Here is an 18656-nt window from a genome sequence, read left to right as displayed (position 1 = left end):
TAGTTATAACTTTGAATAATAATGAGTCTTAATACTATCTGCACTGGAGGAGCACAAGCTCCAATCACGCAACTTGTTGTGTTGAAAAACATCATTTTTGATGATAAATTTCTGGTGGTACAGTAATATGAGGTTTGTACAATTATAAAGCTATAAAATGTCCGACTACGACTCCAACATGCATTATTATTTTTTTAATAATATGTTTTTTAGTCAATATAAGTACTATTGAGTCTATATACTCAAAATATAAATTCAGTTTATATGCTATTTATAAAGAAAATATTTGGAATATAGGATAAATAACTAGATGAACATGAAATGAAATAGATTAAAGTCTATTTGCTGCTAATACATACATTTATAAGTGGAATGTTACACTTTTCTCTGATGACATTGACTAATCATCAGTCTAATTAATGAACTAAGACGGCTAGTGCCTATACTCTACCTAACAAAATAATTTAGACTTTAGAAGTGTTTGGGAATTGTAATTGTTTGGACAATAAATCACGTTAGAAATTTGTGAAGTAGATTTATAAATTAGTTAATTTAATAAGGTTAATAAATTAATTGTACTTAATGCCTATAATTTATAACTATTTAGAGAATAATTATACGAATACTCAATAAATATTAATAATTTTTGTAGCTGGAGTCGATATAAATTTTCAGATTCCTGACTCCGACTCCGAAACCCTGGTTTACTTAATGAGTTTAATAATATTTTCAACATTTACGTTAGAAAACCCTTTAATTCTAAATCTTCTTTGATTTTGAATTATGTACCTTGAGTTAACCCATCATTTTTTGCTCGAAAATAATTTTTTGGGATTTCAAATATTATCCCAAAATGGAAGAGTTGCTTAAAATACCACGTCATGTTGATATAAAATTAGCTTTATAATTAAGCTTAATTATCTACCCAAGGAATAGCTATAGACTTCCTTGGTTAATCATAATGTTTTTTAGCACAACAGGTTGCGTGATTGGGGCTTGTGACCCTCCGGATATTATTAGTACATAGAACTCATAGTGATTGGTAATTAATAATAAGTTATCCATTATTATAAGTTATTAGTAATGGTAAAGTAGAGTGTGCCTGGAATGGAGGGAGCCGGAATACTGATCTTGATGTTCCTCTCGTTCTGCTTCCCTAGTCATGATTGTTTAATAGTGAATGTGAGAGCCAATGTGGATGAATCCGTTTCTGCCTATTATCGGCAGGATATCCTCGGTAACTCGAGTAGCGAGACGGTGCTGATCCAGTACTCTCTTGTAAGAACAGGACCCATTTTGGACTATTTGAGAGAAGACTCACGTTGATTTCTTGCTTGTTTCAGGCGGATGGGAGCCTCATCAGCCAGCTCACGGACTTCCGAATGTCCTCTCAGATTGTGCGTATTTTGATCCCAGGAGAAGAAGAGCTGGATCAACCCATGTATCAAGGACTTTGCTTTGTGTCAAGCTATGGAGGGGATCTCATTCCACCGGAGGCCGTCATGAAACTCCGCCAGAAACATCCTGCCACGCTACGCATCGCAGAGCAAGACAATGGAGAAATTGTCCAAGACTCTTCTCTCTCCCTCAAGAGGAGTCCAGCTCGACTGGCGGCTCTTTCCACACATCTATCTCAATTCTGCCCTCCTACACAAGGGAACCACATCCTCTCGTCGCACCATGAACTCTTTAGTATCTTAGAAAAATCAAACGGGCCCAAAATAAGTGAAGTGAGTCAAAAAAACGTTGAAAACTATGAACTCTTGCCCCGCTGCTTTTCGTCCAAAGATCCCAATCTCACCTGTATCTGTTCCCTTCGCATTTGTTTCAACTGGTTTCCATGTGCCTTAAAATACTGTAGTAATAAGGAGGGAGAAGGTGAGCACCGATGTGGCATCAAAACGTGTCGAAAGTGTATGACATATCGATATCCGGTTCGCTCCAAGAATCTCTGTCATTGGGATGAAATTTAAAGGTCAACTCGTTACAAAGGAGGTAACTACTACTGGAGCTGACAAAGTAAATGTGTTCTTTGATAATAGTGCATTTATTATGTCATTTTAAATACTTGAAAATACAATAATAAACTTTATTCTTCTCTGTTTATTATTTTATTTCTACAATACACAAAATGTAGTAACGCTAACGAATGTAAATATCACGATATCTTTCTTTAAAGTGATGTTCCATACGAATCTTTATTTATATGACTTATAAACTGCTCCAGCCTCGAAAAAATAAAATTTTAAAAATAAAACTACAGGTAGCAGTTGCCTTAAAAAACTTGTGTACTTCTAAACAAAATTCGTCCAGAAAGAAAGACGCCGATTGACGATTTCTGTCTCTTCGTCTGTGGCGTTTTTTATCACAAAGTAAAAACCAATATAAATATAATAATTTAGCAATTAATTAAAACGCTGACTGCTTGATTTTTTCAAGCCTTCTCCTAATGTCTTCAATTTGGGTAGGCTCAGAATTACTACTACTTCTTGTATTTGAGCTAGTAGAAGTAGGGATGCCAGAAGGAGTATCCAGTAGTCTATCGCTCCCACTCGCTTTTCGTGGAGCGTAAATTCTTAGATGTGAATTGGCACCTTGCTTATTTTCTTGTCCTACGTCGTCGTTATCCAGTCCCCCAGCGGTTCTAAGGCGTTTTAATCGATCAAGGAAAAACGCATGAGCCTGACCTGAGGAACTTCCTCCGTTTCCATCATTAGACACATTATCCGACAAAACAAACCTAGTTAATTAATTGGATTTATCAACACATAACATTTGCCAAGTCTCAAATTACCTTGACGACAGTCCTACATTTCCACTTGCAGATGTAAGATTAGCGTTGTTACTTCCACTCTTAACCTCCATTTCGATCTTCTTTAAACCTTTTTCAATATAGTCTCTAAAATATTGAGAGCTTCTTGCAAAGAAAGGTTCAAGATCAGCATGTGGATTTTGTTGTTTAAAGTTATAGAGTTCTTCTAATCCTTGTTTCGTCATTTCCTTTTGCCCAATCTTCTTAAATATCTCACCTAGGGTTTCATGATCAGTCTTCGAAAATCGAGGCAGCTTTGAAGCACTGGATGACGCCTTACGACTTTCTACAGCCTCATTGGTTCCTACGACACAATTCATCAACTTTTGAAGATAGGGAACGAGGTCAGAGTTTTCAGGATCGCTTATTTTCCCAAGATGATTCATAATATCAGGTCCTATTTAATAAAGAATATTGAGAAGATAATTAACCTTTTCAAGTGGATTAAATACCTTTAGCTTTTGCAAGAGTATGGACAATCGTTTTGACAGTTCTTAAGTGAGTATCTGCCTCTTGCATTTTCCAGTAACTTTGAGGGTAAGCCTTCAGAAATTCATGAAGTTCAGCCAAAAGGATGTCAATATGAAGTTGAGGCATCCACTGGTCAATACTACGGATAATCTTCCACAAGCATTTCATGACTAAGTCAGCAAATTTGGGTCTGAGGCCTGAAGTGGGAACAGACTTTTTCAACAGCTTCAAGAAAGCACATGTTACGTTTGTGTGGTTAGAACGATCTACTATTTTAATTGTTAGTACGTTCATGGCCTTGATAAGTGGACTACTACCCGGGAGTTCATGGACCTTAGGCTCAGTCAGAATGTTGATCATAACCTACAAAAAATAGATAATAAAATTACGATATATAATAATGGGTGGCATCTTACTTCGATAAGGTCATGTAAGGATGCTAGAGAGGTATTTTTTGTGATATCCGATCTGTGGTAGAGAGACATTAATGCCATCGTAGTAAATTGGAAAAGCTTCACAACATCTTTCTGGTTACAATTATCCGTGGGCATCATGGTAAACAGAACATGTTTATACTTATTGTAACATGCAACGATGAATTGATCCAGCCTATTTATAATGAGCTTAACTTTTTCAGAATCTTTGATAACGTCATCTAACTGAGTAAGAGCATTGAGCGCAGTCATTGTATCCAATGAAAACACTTGAGATAAAACAAGATCTATGGCCTCATAAACTTCGTTATTTTCAGTTAAAGGTGTATTTCCGATAGAATTATAATGATTTGGAGGAGGTGGTGAACTGTATGTTTTAGATGTTTGTGTTTTTGGAAGAGAAACATCTCCAAAAATTTCATCCAGATTATGGCGAACCAAACGAGGTCCTGACTCTGACATTCGATATTCAGATACGGCTTCTATTTCTTCATAATTAAGAGTAAAGGCCCCACTGACTGGCCGACCTGGACTAACCTTTGAACGTTGATTATTATGGCTGTTGGATTGATTATTATTTGCTTCATTATTATTATTTATAATATTTTGGTTGACCATTCGCTGTCTTGCAGAGGAAGACCTAGTCTGACCAGGATTAGGAATATTCCGACCACTCTGAGCCGCTTTTGATGCTGGTAAATTATTATTTGCGTTTTTGTTATTTGATGGAGACGTGGTGGCTTGTTCCTGAGGAACATTGGGTTGTCTAGTCTTTGATGCACGCTTGATTCGTTCCTCTAACATGGTCATATCCTTTTCAGGTAAATTACCAATCATTTTATACATCTTTTCTCCTTCCTAAAAATACAACATACAAATGTTGAGACAATTATATGATTCCAAGAAATAAGAAAAAACTCTTACTTGAAAATATGCCTCTGCAATTGTGTTCATCGCTGCGTTTCTAACACTCGTATCTCGATCAGATATTTGTTTTGCAACTTCCTTTAAATTGTTACTAGGTGAGGGTTGAAGTACACTAATTCCATAGCCTTTTATCAAATGAGCTAGTTCATCCAAACATTCGGCCCTTTGCTTTGAATTTTTAGATAAAAGACCATTCATAAAGAAATTAACCAATTTATTTGCGGCATAAACCTGAGACATTATCTTCAAAATTTCTTTTATTGAATTTCTTATAGCTTCCTAAAAGAAATTAGGAGTAAAGTAAACAAACAAATAACAATAATAAAAGTTAAGCATGCATTCGAATATTCTCAGAATGAGGTGCTAAAAAATAGATCCGCTATTGTAAAATATTACACCCAAAATATAAACAGATAATTTCATACCTTTGGATCCCCAACTTTGTTAACCAAATATGGAATAAAAGAAGTGGCCTCAATCTCATGAAGAACGTAGGAATCTTCAGCTAACATTTTGAAAACAGACTTTAGGTAGTCCAACCCTTTCATTAATACACTGGGGCTCGTTTCAAAGAATCTAAGAGTTAACCATTTGAGGATAAGGTCCAAATTATCCTTGAGTCCGTCCAAGTCTTTGGGTAGATATTTGATGAGTGAATCTATTACTTTAATGTGTTGTTTGAAGTCGTTATGGAACATTTGAGTTAAAATTGTTTTGTTAAAATTTGCATTCGTCATTTGATCATTCAATTGTTCAACAAACTCTGGTCTTGGAGTTGTAAAATTCCATTTCAATACTTTAAATTTAGTTTCCTCCTTAAACCTAGAATTTTTTAAATTAGCATTTACATATGGAGCACCAGTATCTTCTTCATTCTTTTTCTTATTAGATGCAGCTGCAGCAACCATTCCAAAGCGAGACTTGGCAGAGGAAGTTTTTCTTTCTTTAGAGTCTCCATCTGAGGACGGCGGTTTCTTCCCACTCTTAACAACTTTTTTCTGAGTTGCTTTCTTTGATAGAGGTTTTTTGGGCACTGCAAAATCCTCTTCGACTTCTTCTGAGTCATCTTTATTAATATCATTAGAAGATGACGCTGCAGATACAATTTTGGCTTTAGGAGCTGATGAAGGTTTCACTATTTTAGCCTTAGGTGGAGCTGCTTGAAGCTGAGCAGCCGATTTGCCACTCAACTCTGCCTTTTCACAAAATTCTTTGATTTTTGAAAGCTTAATATTATCCAAATCCGGCATAAACTTCATCAATGATGATTCTCCTAAAAATTTCATAAGAACTCCAAGAGCTTCACTGCAAGATTCTCGAACAATAGGATCACTAACACTTAATTTATCTAAAAGAGCTGTAACGTAGCTTTTGAGAAGTTTTTTGTTTGACACTAATAGAGGTGGACACTTGGCAAAACAGCGTGCCAGATATTTTGCACTTTCAGCATTAACTGAAGGAGTTTTGTGCTTTAATGAGGCTAAAAGATCCTCTTGAATCGTTTCAATGCCTAGGATAGGATACATAGCATCCACTGCTTCCTGTAGACCTGATACGACATTGGCTTTTTTTTCCTTAAACTTTTCCAAACATGCCGGCAAAAGAATAACAGCTCCTTGCTTAAAGGATGATCGAAGTCCTTTAGCTATTCCAGCGATGCACTGTGCAGCTATAGCTACTAACATAACATTAGTATCCTTTGTAATAAACTTTTTTAATACACGAATTATTTCATTAAAATCTCCGGGTACAATCTTAGGTGTTTTGGTCAAGGGCAACAAGACATCCAATGCTTCCTTTCTAGACTGCCATTTTTTTTCTTCCACGAGTTCAAAAAAGTTTTTGGGTATTTTTTGAAGAATATCAACAGGTTCAATGAGATCGTAAGGATCAATGGCTTCCTCATCCGACTCGGCGCCCCCTTCACCCCCATTTTCGACGCCGTCACACCCATCTCCATCACCTGCTATTAAGCCAACAGCTTGTTGTGATCTTATAAGCCTTTCAGGTTTTGCTTTGCCAACATTTTCAAGTTTTTCAAATTCAGTCTCAAGCTCCGTCAATTGCACAGGCTTCAAACCAGTTAGTTGTGTTTTCATTATTTCTCCTACCCATCGATAGGACTCAATTATCAACTTTTTGCATTCTTCTCTAATGCCTTTATCTCGATGGTCTAAAAGGGGAATTCCGGCCTTGAGCAGAGGAGATACTTTAATTATTTTCGTTCCAAACGCTCTTAGACATGCAGCAATTATTGTTATACATCCTGCGACTGTCTTAGGGTTCTTTTGACTTAAACCTTTGAGTAGTTCTTCAATGACTTTGTCATGCGTTTCTATTTCACAAAACATAAGACATATTTGTCCTGCTAAGTCTTTGGTTTTAGCTTTTGGAGCACCAACACATTTGGATACAAGTCCTTCGATGATTTCGGATGTATTTTTACCAGCAGAATCGCACTTTTCAGAATAAGCAAGAGCTGCTAGAAGACCTTTTTCCTGTGCCACAACATTAATATCAACTACAAATTTTTTAATGAGACCGTGAAATTTTCTCCACTTTTCATCATCTCCGTCTAAATTATTGAACAATTTTACAACTTCTTCGTAACCGTGGAGTCGGGCTTTCCATATTTTATGTGTACACCTTTCTTCAACGGGAAGCTTGAGATATGTGGATTCGTCTTCAGCCATTTTACACCGTAATCATTCACAAACTACAGGAATGTATGTTATCTTCTGTAAATAAAAAAATTAATAATTGTTTAATATTAATAGTCTGAGTCGTTAACAAACACAATTTATGCGCAACGATTTAATGGTATTAAAGCGATCTCGCTCTTGTTCACATTTGGGTTAGATGATGAAGTACTGAACACTTGGTCTATCATAAAACTAATTCTACATAATATGTATTAGTGGTAGAAGTTTGGAAGAGCTGCTCTAACATCACTTAGGGGCGTATTTCATGTACATATTACAATATAAAGATAAAAATTTGTGTGCGCTTTGCTTTACCTCTCTCTCTCTCCCTTCCTTCACTCACTCTTCTCTAGTTCGTTAAATATTGCAAAAATGAATATTTACACGGGGGAATGTAGTAGGTAAATGTCATGTAACATGCAAAAAATAAAAAGTAAATATTTTTTGAGTCATATTAAACTCAAATTTACTGTTAGTATAAGATTTACCTTCTAAGGAAGGTGCTATTTTAAAAATCCACTCTACCGTATGTAGGAAGTTAATAATCCTCTGAGCATCATACTATACACCTACGAGTGTCTAAACTCACTGAAGGATATTGACTCATCATTATTACATACGTTCTACTGCCTCCTCATAAGATGGTAAATACATATTACATATCTGACTATATAAATCGATAAAGCTTCTCTTTCTCCTTCACCTTGAAAAAAATGCTTTTTGAGAGGCTAGGAAAAAGGGATATTAAAAACACACACACACAAAAACAACAACAAAAAAACTGGTTTTATAAGTTACATTAGTAACTGCCTAAATCTAAATTTATTTAAAAATGGTACATTAATATACGAACTTTCAAAATAATATAACATAATTAATATAACTGAACTAATAGGTACCAAACATTATTTTTTGATATTTTTTTTTTGTGCTGGCTACCTATCAGACGTCATATTTAATTTGCATAAAAATCAGGAACCAAGTATATATCTATGTAGACACAAACAAAATTATCATAGATATAACGATGTATAAATCTCGAATGAGTTATATAAAAAAAATCTTCAAACTATCAAATTTCTAAAGGAATATAAAATCTGCTCAGACATTTTGTAAAAATAGGAAGGAATTGACTAAGTACAAACAACAGCAATAAAAATACCGAAGAAGTTACCACGAGCTAAGAAATTTGAGGAAATCTGAAATTTAATTAGCAATTACAATACCAAAAACTGTCAAAATAAATTTAAGGGGGGTTACTGCACCTAAAACTGACTATTTAGTAGAGCTGGTACGGTACGTGGTTGTACTGGAGTTCAGATCGGTACATTTTAACCCTCAGTGAGATATGTATATATATTATCACATGTTAAATATTTTGATAACATAAAATTTTTTAGATATATTTTTTTAAATAAATAGATTTAGATAATGAGGTAAGTTTTTAATCCGTAAGGATGTTTTCTGTATTTGTTAATACAAAAAAAGAGATAACAGCTTACAAAATGATAAAAGTACCTCCCGGTTGAGGAAAATCCAGAGATATGGTGGAGGCATAATTTAAATAATTAGCTTCACGATACATTACAGCTACATCTGTATCAAGGGAAATAATTATATCGGTAAAAATTTATTAATTCATTAATAATACTTTCACATAGCCCGCAAGTATTTAAAAAACAACCTTTCTTTTTTAGAGAAGTTAAGTCTATTTAAAAATAATATATTTGTACAGAAAAGAAATGATTAAAGAATAAAATATCAATGTATCTTTATGAAAAACTACATAACTTCTATTAAAAAAACCATTTAACTATTATACAGTTCCGAACCACGTACTGTGGCTCGTTTTGAACCTTATGTTCAGCGTACTGTTCCAGTGACATAATAATTAGGGATTTGAAGATTGTCTAAATTCTCGTTAGCACAAATTAAAAAGAAAAAAATATGCTTTGAAAGAAGATATATCTGCTGACAGATCATTATAAAACTAAAGCGCTCCTTGGTTGCTATTACGTTTTAATGATCAAAACAAGGAGAAATATTTGTTAAGATCAATTATATCTTGCAAATTACCAACTTACACTTTAAAAAAAACAAAAAAAACGTATGTTCACAGGATTTCGACAATTTTCACATCCCTATCTATATATACATATTCTACTCTTCCTGACTTATTTATTTTCTTCACTTACTCATCGAGCGTGCTTATTGACAGGTTCAGTCTTTCTTTTTAGTTAAAGTAGAATTCGGTTTCTTTTTGCACATGCTTCTTGACAAGTTCAGTCCTTCTTTTTGCTCTGAAGAATGTACCTGGAACAAATTCTCTCTCTCTTAATTTTATTACTATTTACCATTCGTAGGCATCTGAAATGAGCACAAACTCAATTCAGATCAAAGAACTATTCATCATAATAAAAACACTTTACGAATAAATGTACTTTTAGCTAATGCTCGCTCGGATAACTCAATTGTTATGGGAGTGGCATCATTAAGTATTTGCTGGAAATGTATTAGCAAGAAGGGGGAAACTATTTATTCTATATTCATTTTGCAACTTAGCTCTGCATCTTCTGATACTTGAGCATATCTTCTGGAATTGCCAAACTATTAAGAGAATTAAAATGAAATCGTTCAAGATGAAAGTGCTATGTCACACAGAGTTTCGATCATTACATTAACATGGTCAACTCTATGTGGGTTACTCATGTATTGGAAGTCCAAATAATTTTTTCACCTCTTATAGAGACTTTCAAAGATTAATGTACTTATTGTGTTAACTTTCATTACTCATTGAATATATATTTTTGAGCTGTGATTTTTTACCATCCTTATTTTATTTAATATCTAAAATCAAGGGCAACGCCGGGTATCTTCAACTACTATCTAATAAAGAAAGAAAGATAGTTTTGCACAAAGATTTAATAATAAATGACCAAAAATCGCCTTCTCCTTTTCAAAAAGCTGTATATAGATGAGCGATAAAAAAAAATATTTAATGTGTCAAGGGCAAAAGGAAAAATGAGATAACGTGGAAATTCAATTGACGTCTATTTAGTCATTATTACTTTACTAAACAACAATAAGCATTTCTATTCTCTCTTTGATATCATCAGCAAATAAACGAACCATCACAATTTGTAATAATAAGTATGAATACGAAAACAATGACATTTTCAAATTGATACAATCAAATCATCCTCTTAATATTAAATTTTGAAAGTCAATTAAAAAAATGTAATGTAATGCGCAAATTACATAAGATTGGAATAGAGATACATGATGAAAATTGAATTTCGTAGAGTGAACTTTTTATCTATATAGACACGAAATCAAACAAAAAGAATGTTTTTCAAATTGAAAAACTTAAGATAAAAAGATATTTTTTGACAATCTGAAATCGTTATCATAGTCAAATCATGTGAGGGCCTTTTTGATGTATATACATATGTTTAGCCCTTCATTTAAAAAAAAAAAAATTGGGAGTAGGAAGAGTTAGTGGTTTATACAGATAAAAGAAGAGTTGGAATGGGCACACATCAAACAATATTTATTTGAATACTCAAGAAAAGGAGCAGAAGCTAGGGGGAGGGAATGGAGATTGCAGACTAGAGTCACAGTGGACACACAAAGGAGGAAGTGGCGACGGTTGAAATGAGTCACTCGAACTGGTTTGTATCTTTAACAAATGGAATTTGTCTTGTTCAAGGCGAAAAATGCGACGAGAGGAAGGGAAGATGACAGATGCAGATTTATTTAAGATTCAAGAGTCCTTCAAAAATACTTCCAAATCGTTCATTGCCCACAGGGTTAAATTAAAATGAGGGAATCGTGTCCCAACCAATAGACGACAAATTCGTTCACATAATTGGATGTGAAAGCGGTCAATTAGCAAGGAGATTCCGAAATAATCAAACCAAGTTATGATATGATCTCATTCCTCATCAATTCTTGTGCGATTCGCGCGGTAAATTTGTTAAACATATCAAATAATTAAAACTTAAAAATTTCAACTCACTCAAATAAAGAAGACTTTTTCGAAAGGGAATTTGCATGGAGTTCTCATGGAAATATAAAATAACTATGAAAATCGATCAAATCTCTCTTTTTCTTCTCCTTCTTCTTTTTTCTTCTTAGAGGTTTGATTCGCGCAACGGCTAAAGTAATGAAGAAGAAAGAGGGAAAGACTAAAGCACTTATTTAGGTACTCGATGTTTAATTCAAAGCAAGTCCTCTTTTTATTTTATACACATATACTTATTAGAGGGATAGAGAACCTTAAATCTTCTCAGTATAAGGGAAGAAATCTCATTCGCTGAGCTTAACGGTTTTCTCTCTTTTAAAATATGAGGAGCCAATCAAAATATAGATGTCGTAGTTTCTCTCTCATTTAAACCAATGACGTCATCGTACTGCCTGAATGGAAATAACCTTCATTAATTTACAAATTACCTGAATAAAGTAAATACAATTAAAATAATGTTTGATCCTTCATTTTTGAAAAAAAATATTCATACATTAACATAATCTTGATAACACTTTGACTTCCTTAAATATTATTCTTATTATTATTATAGCCTTTGTATTATTACGAAGTATTACACTATTTACTTGCTATAGAATTTGTAATCCCTGAAATTGTATTTTATGTACAAAAAAATTAAAATAAATTGATATCCAGCATTCCCAATCATAAATTTTAATCCATTGTCTAACAAAGACTGTTAATTTCAATTCGAATTGAGAATTAGAAATGTAATGTAGAGAGAATCAAATAATTATGTACTTACATGATTTAAACAAATACTCAATAACCTAGATAGATTTAAAAATATTTAAATGAAGAAGGGTGATTGATTTCCTAAAGAATTTCATTTTATATTATTATTTATTTTGAATATTCAACTTATTTTAAAATATCTCTCACATTCTTTGTATCTTCTAAATATAATCCATGAGGAAAAAATGAAACATTTATCCTGTCCTACATTTATCTCAATTTAGAAATTACACCAGAAAGTTATTAACATTACGATTATACCCTTATAAATGCATCCCGTTATAAATGATTTATTCCGTGTGTTGTGATGAAATTGTATGTTAAGGGTTAATGTTAATGTTATGTTTTGTAAATGCGCGGGGAAAAGTTAGGTAAGTCCCGAGACTGGTCGCTATGCAATAGCTTTTCCAACGTTGACACGAATCAGGGAGACTGCTAGTGGCGTCTGCGACGTTCTCAAGAAAGAAACCATCATTAGCCTTTGCAGGCTGTGGAAGAGTTTCAACACTATTTTCCAGATTTCAAAAGCCACAACGCAATGATGGAGTTCACCAAGGTAACTTTGTATTTCAAGTTACCTTGGAGTTCACGAGGGAGCCCTTCAGCTTTCGAGTTCACAACTTCCCCAAGGAAGCAGAAGACGTCGAAGACCAGTTTCTGTACCTGGCGCATGACTCCGCAGCAAGGGCTGTTTTTGAGGAGAAATGCCTGAAAACATTCTCGGCCATTATGATTGGTGTGTATCCTTGCATTGCTGTGCCAACGTCAATAACTACAGATTGCATTTCCCTTCACGTACTTGTGCGAGGCGGCGTTTTCGAGCATGGTTGAAATCAAAATCAAATCCAAAAACAACCTGATTGACCTTGAATTTTATTTGCGCTGCTCAATTTCAAAAGTGGAACCGAACATTGAGGCACTCGTCTGAGCAAAACATTATGCATTATAAGTAATGATGTAAATCCGGTGGTGTGTTTTTAGCTGGCTCGTTAATTTGTAATTGGTAATATAAAGAAGGAATTTTCTTTTCCTTAGCAGTTGCCATTATTATTTAATTCCTGAGTAGTGAATATCCTTTCCTAAATTCATTCAATTATATTCAAACCCTGATGAAACATTCGTGTGTGCTCATAAAAGTTACGGAGCGTAACCCTGAGGATTTGTTGCGGAGTTAAATCTTATTGTTAGTGTTGTATTCAAGACCATCCTTCCCGAGACCAAGACTTTGAAGGGTCAAGACTAAAGTAAGGTGAACAGACATCCTAAATTTCCGGGGAATGTCCCTGTTTTGGTGTACCTGTCCCCGGCCAATGTTGTTGAAAACTTCAAACTGAAGTCCTTGTTTTTTATTTCGTAATAATAATATTTAATGATTTGTCATTGCCACATTGAAAATGTAGCTGATTTTCATTTCAGAATTCTGGTCTCCTTAGACAAGGGCTGGTTTTAGCGTGAGCGGGGCGCAGAGCAAAGAGAAATATTTTGAACCCTTTTTTCTTCCATCTTTAAATTTTGATTTTTTTAGAAAATAAAAATAAAATGTGGAGCCCTTTCTTTTTTTTAATCCAATTTTTAATAATAGCTATTATGTCTTTTTAGAAAAGAATGTTTTATTTTCATTTTATTGACCTTAAAAAAAAGGCAAATCTTTTTTATATTTGTATGGTCTTTAGTGGTTATATTCTATCTAGTGCTGGGTACAATCAGGAGCAGGACCTGGGACAAGTTCCACCTTACACCGATCCTGTTCGAGACTGAAAGAGTACCTTTATAAATTGGTCTCAAAAATAAGACGGATTCATCACTATTATAGCTATTGAATTATAATGATAATATCAAATAGTACTTTTAACCCTCTTTTGTGAATGAATAAATACTACACAAAGAAATTTATTTTGAGTATATTTATATCAAAGATATGTTGATATGATTCAATCTACCTCTTTGAGCAAGATGTATTTACACCAAACACGGATAGCTGTTTGCTAATAAAAGGTTGATAAAAAATGTATATTCGCAAGACTAAACAAGAAAAAACACAATCAGATTAGTCAATGTTTAATAAAACATTATTTTGCACACATAATATGTACCTATATATTTAGTTTTGACCAATTTAAGAATCCAGCAGCTTACATTTTATAAGGAATATTTATTGTTTTTGTGTTAGTAGTTAAACATTCTCGATCAACTTCATTGTGTAACATCAAGCATTAATGATGCTACTTACAAAGATTTGACAATGTACTGTTACAGCTAATAAGTACCCATAAGTAACTAAGTACATACTGTATATTGTAACATACATACGTAGAGATGTGTTAATGCCCAAATATACATAGAATAATCAAGTGCATATTGAACAAAGAGAACATGTGGGCAAAAAGAACAACAAACCGCCTATGACTATTTTTGTGTCAATTAAATAATATGTATATTGTATATTATGAACATATATGGAGATCATTCATAGTAAATATCAACTATCAAGGCTCCTTCCTATGCTTAAAAGTATTCATTTCCACCTACTAACATCGTTAAGTATTTATTATGTGCTCAATTTTTTCGCTATATCAATGTGGATTTAAGGTATGTACATATACTGTACATATCTTTATTATATGATAAGAATAGCATTAAATTCCTTTTGAGCTGTTGGAATCCTTTTTCTACCCATGGAAAGACATTTTTTTATCTTTGATAGGTTGAAGCATGTCTTCGTTCTCTCCCTGAACATTTGTATTCATTTATTAGACTAGTGGTTCTTAAACCATGGCTCTCAAAAGAGTAATTGCTAGAATTTTGGGATATTTATGTAAGATATACTTATAATAAGACAAGCTTCTTCTGTTACATATGAATTGATAATAATCAAGCATGAACACCTTCCCACTTTCTCCCCTCATCTGTTGTATTCTGAAAAACTTTCGTTCAGGTACTCATTTGTTAAATTTATTTACAATCATTTGTTTATTTTTTTCCCCGTGTTCAATTTTTGTCCAAATTTATTTCCAACCGGAAAAAAATCCCCACGAGATGCCATTTTTGAGGAATAACAGACGAAGTCACTTTATTTTATCATTAATCAAATGTTATTATAAGAAGGTTAGTCAGCAACGGTTTTCAATTCTCACTAAAATTTACTATCACACCTGATGACGTCATTGGGAACCAAATACCCTACCCAATTTAGACAATCCCCTACATGTGATTTTTAATCTAATCAAAAAAATAATATTTATTCAACAAAAAATATAAAATACTATTTAATACGAGAACATCTTGCTGAGGCTTAACGATAGTATTAACATCAAAATGGAAATGGTTGAAATATAAATATATAAGATAATTGATAAAGTAACAAAGTTTGGAATTAATGAAAAAAAATCTGTTAATTCGTAAAAATATAAAAGAAAATGAAAGGAAGCAAATTATGGTATTTTAATGTAGGTCTGAGTTCAAAGATCCTTTTGAATTAGAAAAAAAAGATATTTTGCATAATAATTGTAGGAAGAAGTATATAAAAAGTAAGAAGTAAAAAAAAAAACATTTCGTGAAAAGTCTAAAAATTAATGATCAATCATTTAATACTCTTTTATATGCAGATGATCTCTGAATTTTTACAACAGGATCATAAAGAGAAATCCAAATATCGTTAAAAACGTTATTGATGAACTTTCCGTATTTAAAGGAGCATCTAGGCTTGAAAATAAACATAACTAAAACAGAATTAGTCACTTCTCTAAAAAACCAACTTGTAACGACAATTTATCTCCAACAACCGCCTTATTACTTTACTTAATAGCTGGGGACTTGGTTTAGTCGACACAGAAGTATTTTGGAAAAATTAAAACTTAACTTTGCAAAAAAGACTAATGAAAAGCGAATACTTTTGTTAAAAAGAATCAAATACGCGTTCAAAAGATCAACTGGATAGTGATTCCAAGACATAATATTTTCTGGACCGAATGAAGTTTTTCAAAATAATAAAGACTTTAAGTAATTATTAGTATAGAATGGCAGTTTATTGGGAATGTTCAATCGTTGGTACTCTCATTGCCTTAGGTCCATTCAACTCTAACCCACGCCTTAGAACTGTCGATCAGTACTATAAAGAACATGCCCTAACATCAACTGGTGAGCTGAAAAGATTCACAGGAAATATTGCTGATTGGATTCTGCGAACAAGTGTCACTTCTTTGACTCGTGCTGCAAATTTCCTACAACAAGATCCGCCAATTCACTTCTTTATAGGTATTGGTTTAGTGGAAAGGAAAAAATACAAAATAATCATGACCAAAAAAAAAAAAATCAACACTAAGTTTCTTGGTGATAAAGCGTTGGAAGAACCTTCATATGGATAATGAAGTAATCAACACAAATATAATTCACTTAAACGTGGTCAGAGAAGTTGTTTCGGTACAGGGAGCGACATCCTCGATATATACTAACAAGTCTAATAAAACGGACCGTGAATGTTTTTTTATGATGTGTAAGACCTTTAATATCTATAGTGAAGAAAGAATATCCTTACCGATAGTTTTGGTATAAGTCTCAAGGCGATCATGAGATATGTATATGGACTCGATTGACTTTTAGACTATATTACATTCAATATTTTATAGTAAAAAGGGGACTTTCCTCATCTTTTAACAAAACTTAAACTTAAGAACTTTGACTATTCTATAGGTGTGCAAAAAATTAGAGTGGGATCTAATGGGATCACCTTCATTCAGGCCTATAACTGGAAAAGGTCATAATCGCCATAATAGTAAATTCCGTCTTTTTATTTAAAACATATGTAATTATTCTGTGTTACTCTTCCTTTTTATCCCCTAACATTAATAAAAACTAATATCAGTAAGTGTATTGATTACTTGATTGATGGCGAGTAAGCTTTAATTGTAAACCTCTTTTAGCATATAACCGCCTTGTGAGAGACCCAAAATTTATTTTGAAGTGGTAGAAGAAGGCTAGAATAGTTTTCTGGCTGTGTGGGAATGGTTCACAAGAATTGCAAAAGTTGAAAGCCAAGAGAGAGTATGTATACCAATTGCTTCAATACTGTGAGGTTGCACTGGGAAATTATTTGCTTAAAACTAGTCCAAAATTTTTGGAAGAAGATGAAAATGTTGTTCTGTCAGCTATTCAGTCCCAGGCAGTCGTATCAGCGATTCTTTGTGTAAAACAAACAGATTTATTTACTATGAAACAATTCCATAGAGAACCAATCAAAGCATTCGCGTCAAGAGTTTGAAGCAAACGGCTATCTGTTACTTCTGAACAAATTGCAAATGTGATAGGAACGTTAATTTTACGGAAGAAATAGTTCGAATAATATTAATAACGGGAGTGAATCATCTAGAAATATTCAGAGAGATTGTGATTAAAACAGAAATTTATAAGAAACATCTATCAGAGTTATCCCAAATTATTGAATCTAGAGAACGAGCCAAATTGCTACTAGCAGCCACGCAATATCAGCAGCAGTTTCTACTTTCAAACGACGGTCCATGATGAATCAAGAAATGGAAGAAAATACAAGTACGGAAAAATGCACACACTGCGGAAATTTCTTTAAATTGTTTACTGATGGCTATAAGGGTTATAACAAGAAACCTCATGAATAGTACCTAGAATGTTGTCGCAAGAATAGAAACCAAAATAAGCAAGAGGTGTCATACATTTCCAAAAGCAAGATAATAAAGTAGAGGCTCCAAAGTGGGTGATTTCTACTTCTTAGACATCAAAATGTCCTACTTATTGAAAGGAAACTCATCTTGGTGCAATGAAGCAGGGAAATGATTGTTTACATAACTATGTTATGTACATACCTATGTATATGTATGACTTATGAGTCGATTGTATTGCAAAAATGGTGTACACTTCACCGTGTTTCAGTAGTGGTTATGAAACAGGATCTAAATAAGGTATTGAAATGACTTATTTATTATATAATTATAATTGATTATTATGGGATTAACGTTTGTAAGTATTATATATGTAGTAGTAGCCAAATAAGAAGTGATGAATGCAATAAATTATCTTTGTTATTACTTATTAGCAGAGGCTAGAAGATGATAATTTTTTCTAAGGGCAACTTCAACTTTGCACGAATATTAAGGATTTTTTAAAATACATTTTTTGGATGATGTTTAAAATAATAACAACAATAACGACGCAAATATTGCTAAGTACGCCTAAATTTTGCATATCCCTATGATTATTAGTTATTATCTTTGTTCGTTCAAAGTTGCATATCATAACTATTTTTCAAAAAATAGCAATGGATAAACTGGAGACATATTAATATACATTTTTTAAATTTATAATGTTAATAACGTAGCAAGGACAATTTCCTGAGACTCTTCTCTTAAATAACACCTTCTAGTTTTTTTCAAGATTTGTTTGGCCGTGAGCAGAGATAAATATATAGGCCTGGAGTGTGTCATTTAAATAATTAATTTTCGTTGATGTGGATTCTTAAAAGAAGCAGTTTTGACAAAAAATTCCAAAAATATCTCTAAAAG

At 33.1% G+C, this 18656-nt stretch overlaps 2 protein-coding genes and 1 long non-coding RNA gene across 9 annotated transcripts; 2 read left to right on the top strand and 1 right to left on the bottom strand.

The window, feature by feature from the left end:
* The first annotated feature begins 1013 nt into the window (after positions 1-1013).
* Positions 1014-2092, top strand: oaf (out at first). The gene is made up of 2 exons (XM_040727496.2): positions 1014-1278; positions 1344-2092. The coding sequence occupies exons 1-2, from the start codon at positions 1108-1110 to the stop codon at positions 1971-1973; spliced, it is 801 nt and encodes a 266-aa protein (XP_040583430.1). The 5' UTR covers positions 1014-1107; the 3' UTR covers positions 1974-2092.
* Positions 2032-11722, bottom strand: LOC121132032 (cytoskeleton-associated protein 5). 7 transcript variants are annotated; one of them, XM_071886698.1, is made up of 8 exons: positions 11365-11484; positions 9542-9659; positions 5070-7382; positions 4642-4923; positions 3700-4575; positions 3265-3646; positions 2795-3209; positions 2032-2740 (listed from the first exon to the last, which is right to left on the bottom strand). In XM_071886698.1, the coding sequence occupies exons 3-8, from the start codon at positions 7335-7337 to the stop codon at positions 2410-2412; spliced, it is 4554 nt and encodes a 1517-aa protein (XP_071742799.1). In that variant the 5' UTR covers positions 7338-7382; positions 9542-9659; positions 11365-11484; the 3' UTR covers positions 2032-2409. The 7 variants fall into 7 exon arrangements, with proteins under 7 accessions (XP_071742799.1, XP_071742805.1, XP_040583405.1 ...); XM_071886704.1 differs by lacking the exons at positions 9542-9659; positions 11365-11484 and adding exons at positions 7662-7695; positions 7835-7974; XM_040727471.2 differs by lacking the exon at positions 9542-9659 and having other exon boundaries at positions 11365-11722.
* A 4469-nt stretch (positions 11723-16191) lies between these two features.
* LOC139904781 (uncharacterized) lies at positions 16192-18287 on the top strand. Its single transcript, XR_011778980.1, has 4 exons — positions 16192-16750; positions 16816-16986; positions 17046-17879; positions 18134-18287. It is a non-coding gene; the product is annotated as an uncharacterized lncRNA (long non-coding RNA).
* Positions 18288-18656: the final 369 nt, after the last annotated feature.

Source organism: Lepeophtheirus salmonis, chromosome 1, assembly GCF_016086655.4.
Source record: "Lepeophtheirus salmonis chromosome 1, UVic_Lsal_1.4, whole genome shotgun sequence".
In the NCBI taxonomy this organism is placed as follows: domain Eukaryota; kingdom Metazoa; phylum Arthropoda; class Copepoda; order Siphonostomatoida; family Caligidae; genus Lepeophtheirus; species Lepeophtheirus salmonis.
Note: the sequence above shows the minus strand (reverse complement) of the source record. Positions and strands in the feature narration are given on the sequence as shown.

What these genes read in the sequence shown, in the direction of transcription:
- oaf (XM_040727496.2), top strand. Translation starts at nt 1,108, where the DNA reads ATGGAGGGAGCCGGAATACTGATCTTGATGTTCCTCTCGTTCTGCTTC. An exon ending in TGCTGATCCAGTACTCTCTT is followed by an intron (nt 1,279 to 1,343) that starts GTAAGAACAGGA and finishes TGCTTGTTTCAG; the next exon opens with GCGGATGGGAGCCTCATCAG.
- LOC121132032 (XM_040727471.2), bottom strand. Translation starts at nt 7,337, where the DNA reads ATGGCTGAAGACGAATCCACATATCTCAAGCTTCCCGTTGAAGAAAGG. An exon ending in CCTTACATGACCTTATCGAA is followed by an intron (nt 3,647 to 3,699) that starts GTAAGATGCCAC and finishes TATTTTTTGTAG; the next exon opens with GTTATGATCAACATTCTGAC. An exon ending in AATGTAGGACTGTCGTCAAG is followed by an intron (nt 2,741 to 2,794) that starts GTAATTTGAGAC and finishes TTAATTAACTAG; the next exon opens with GTTTGTTTTGTCGGATAATG.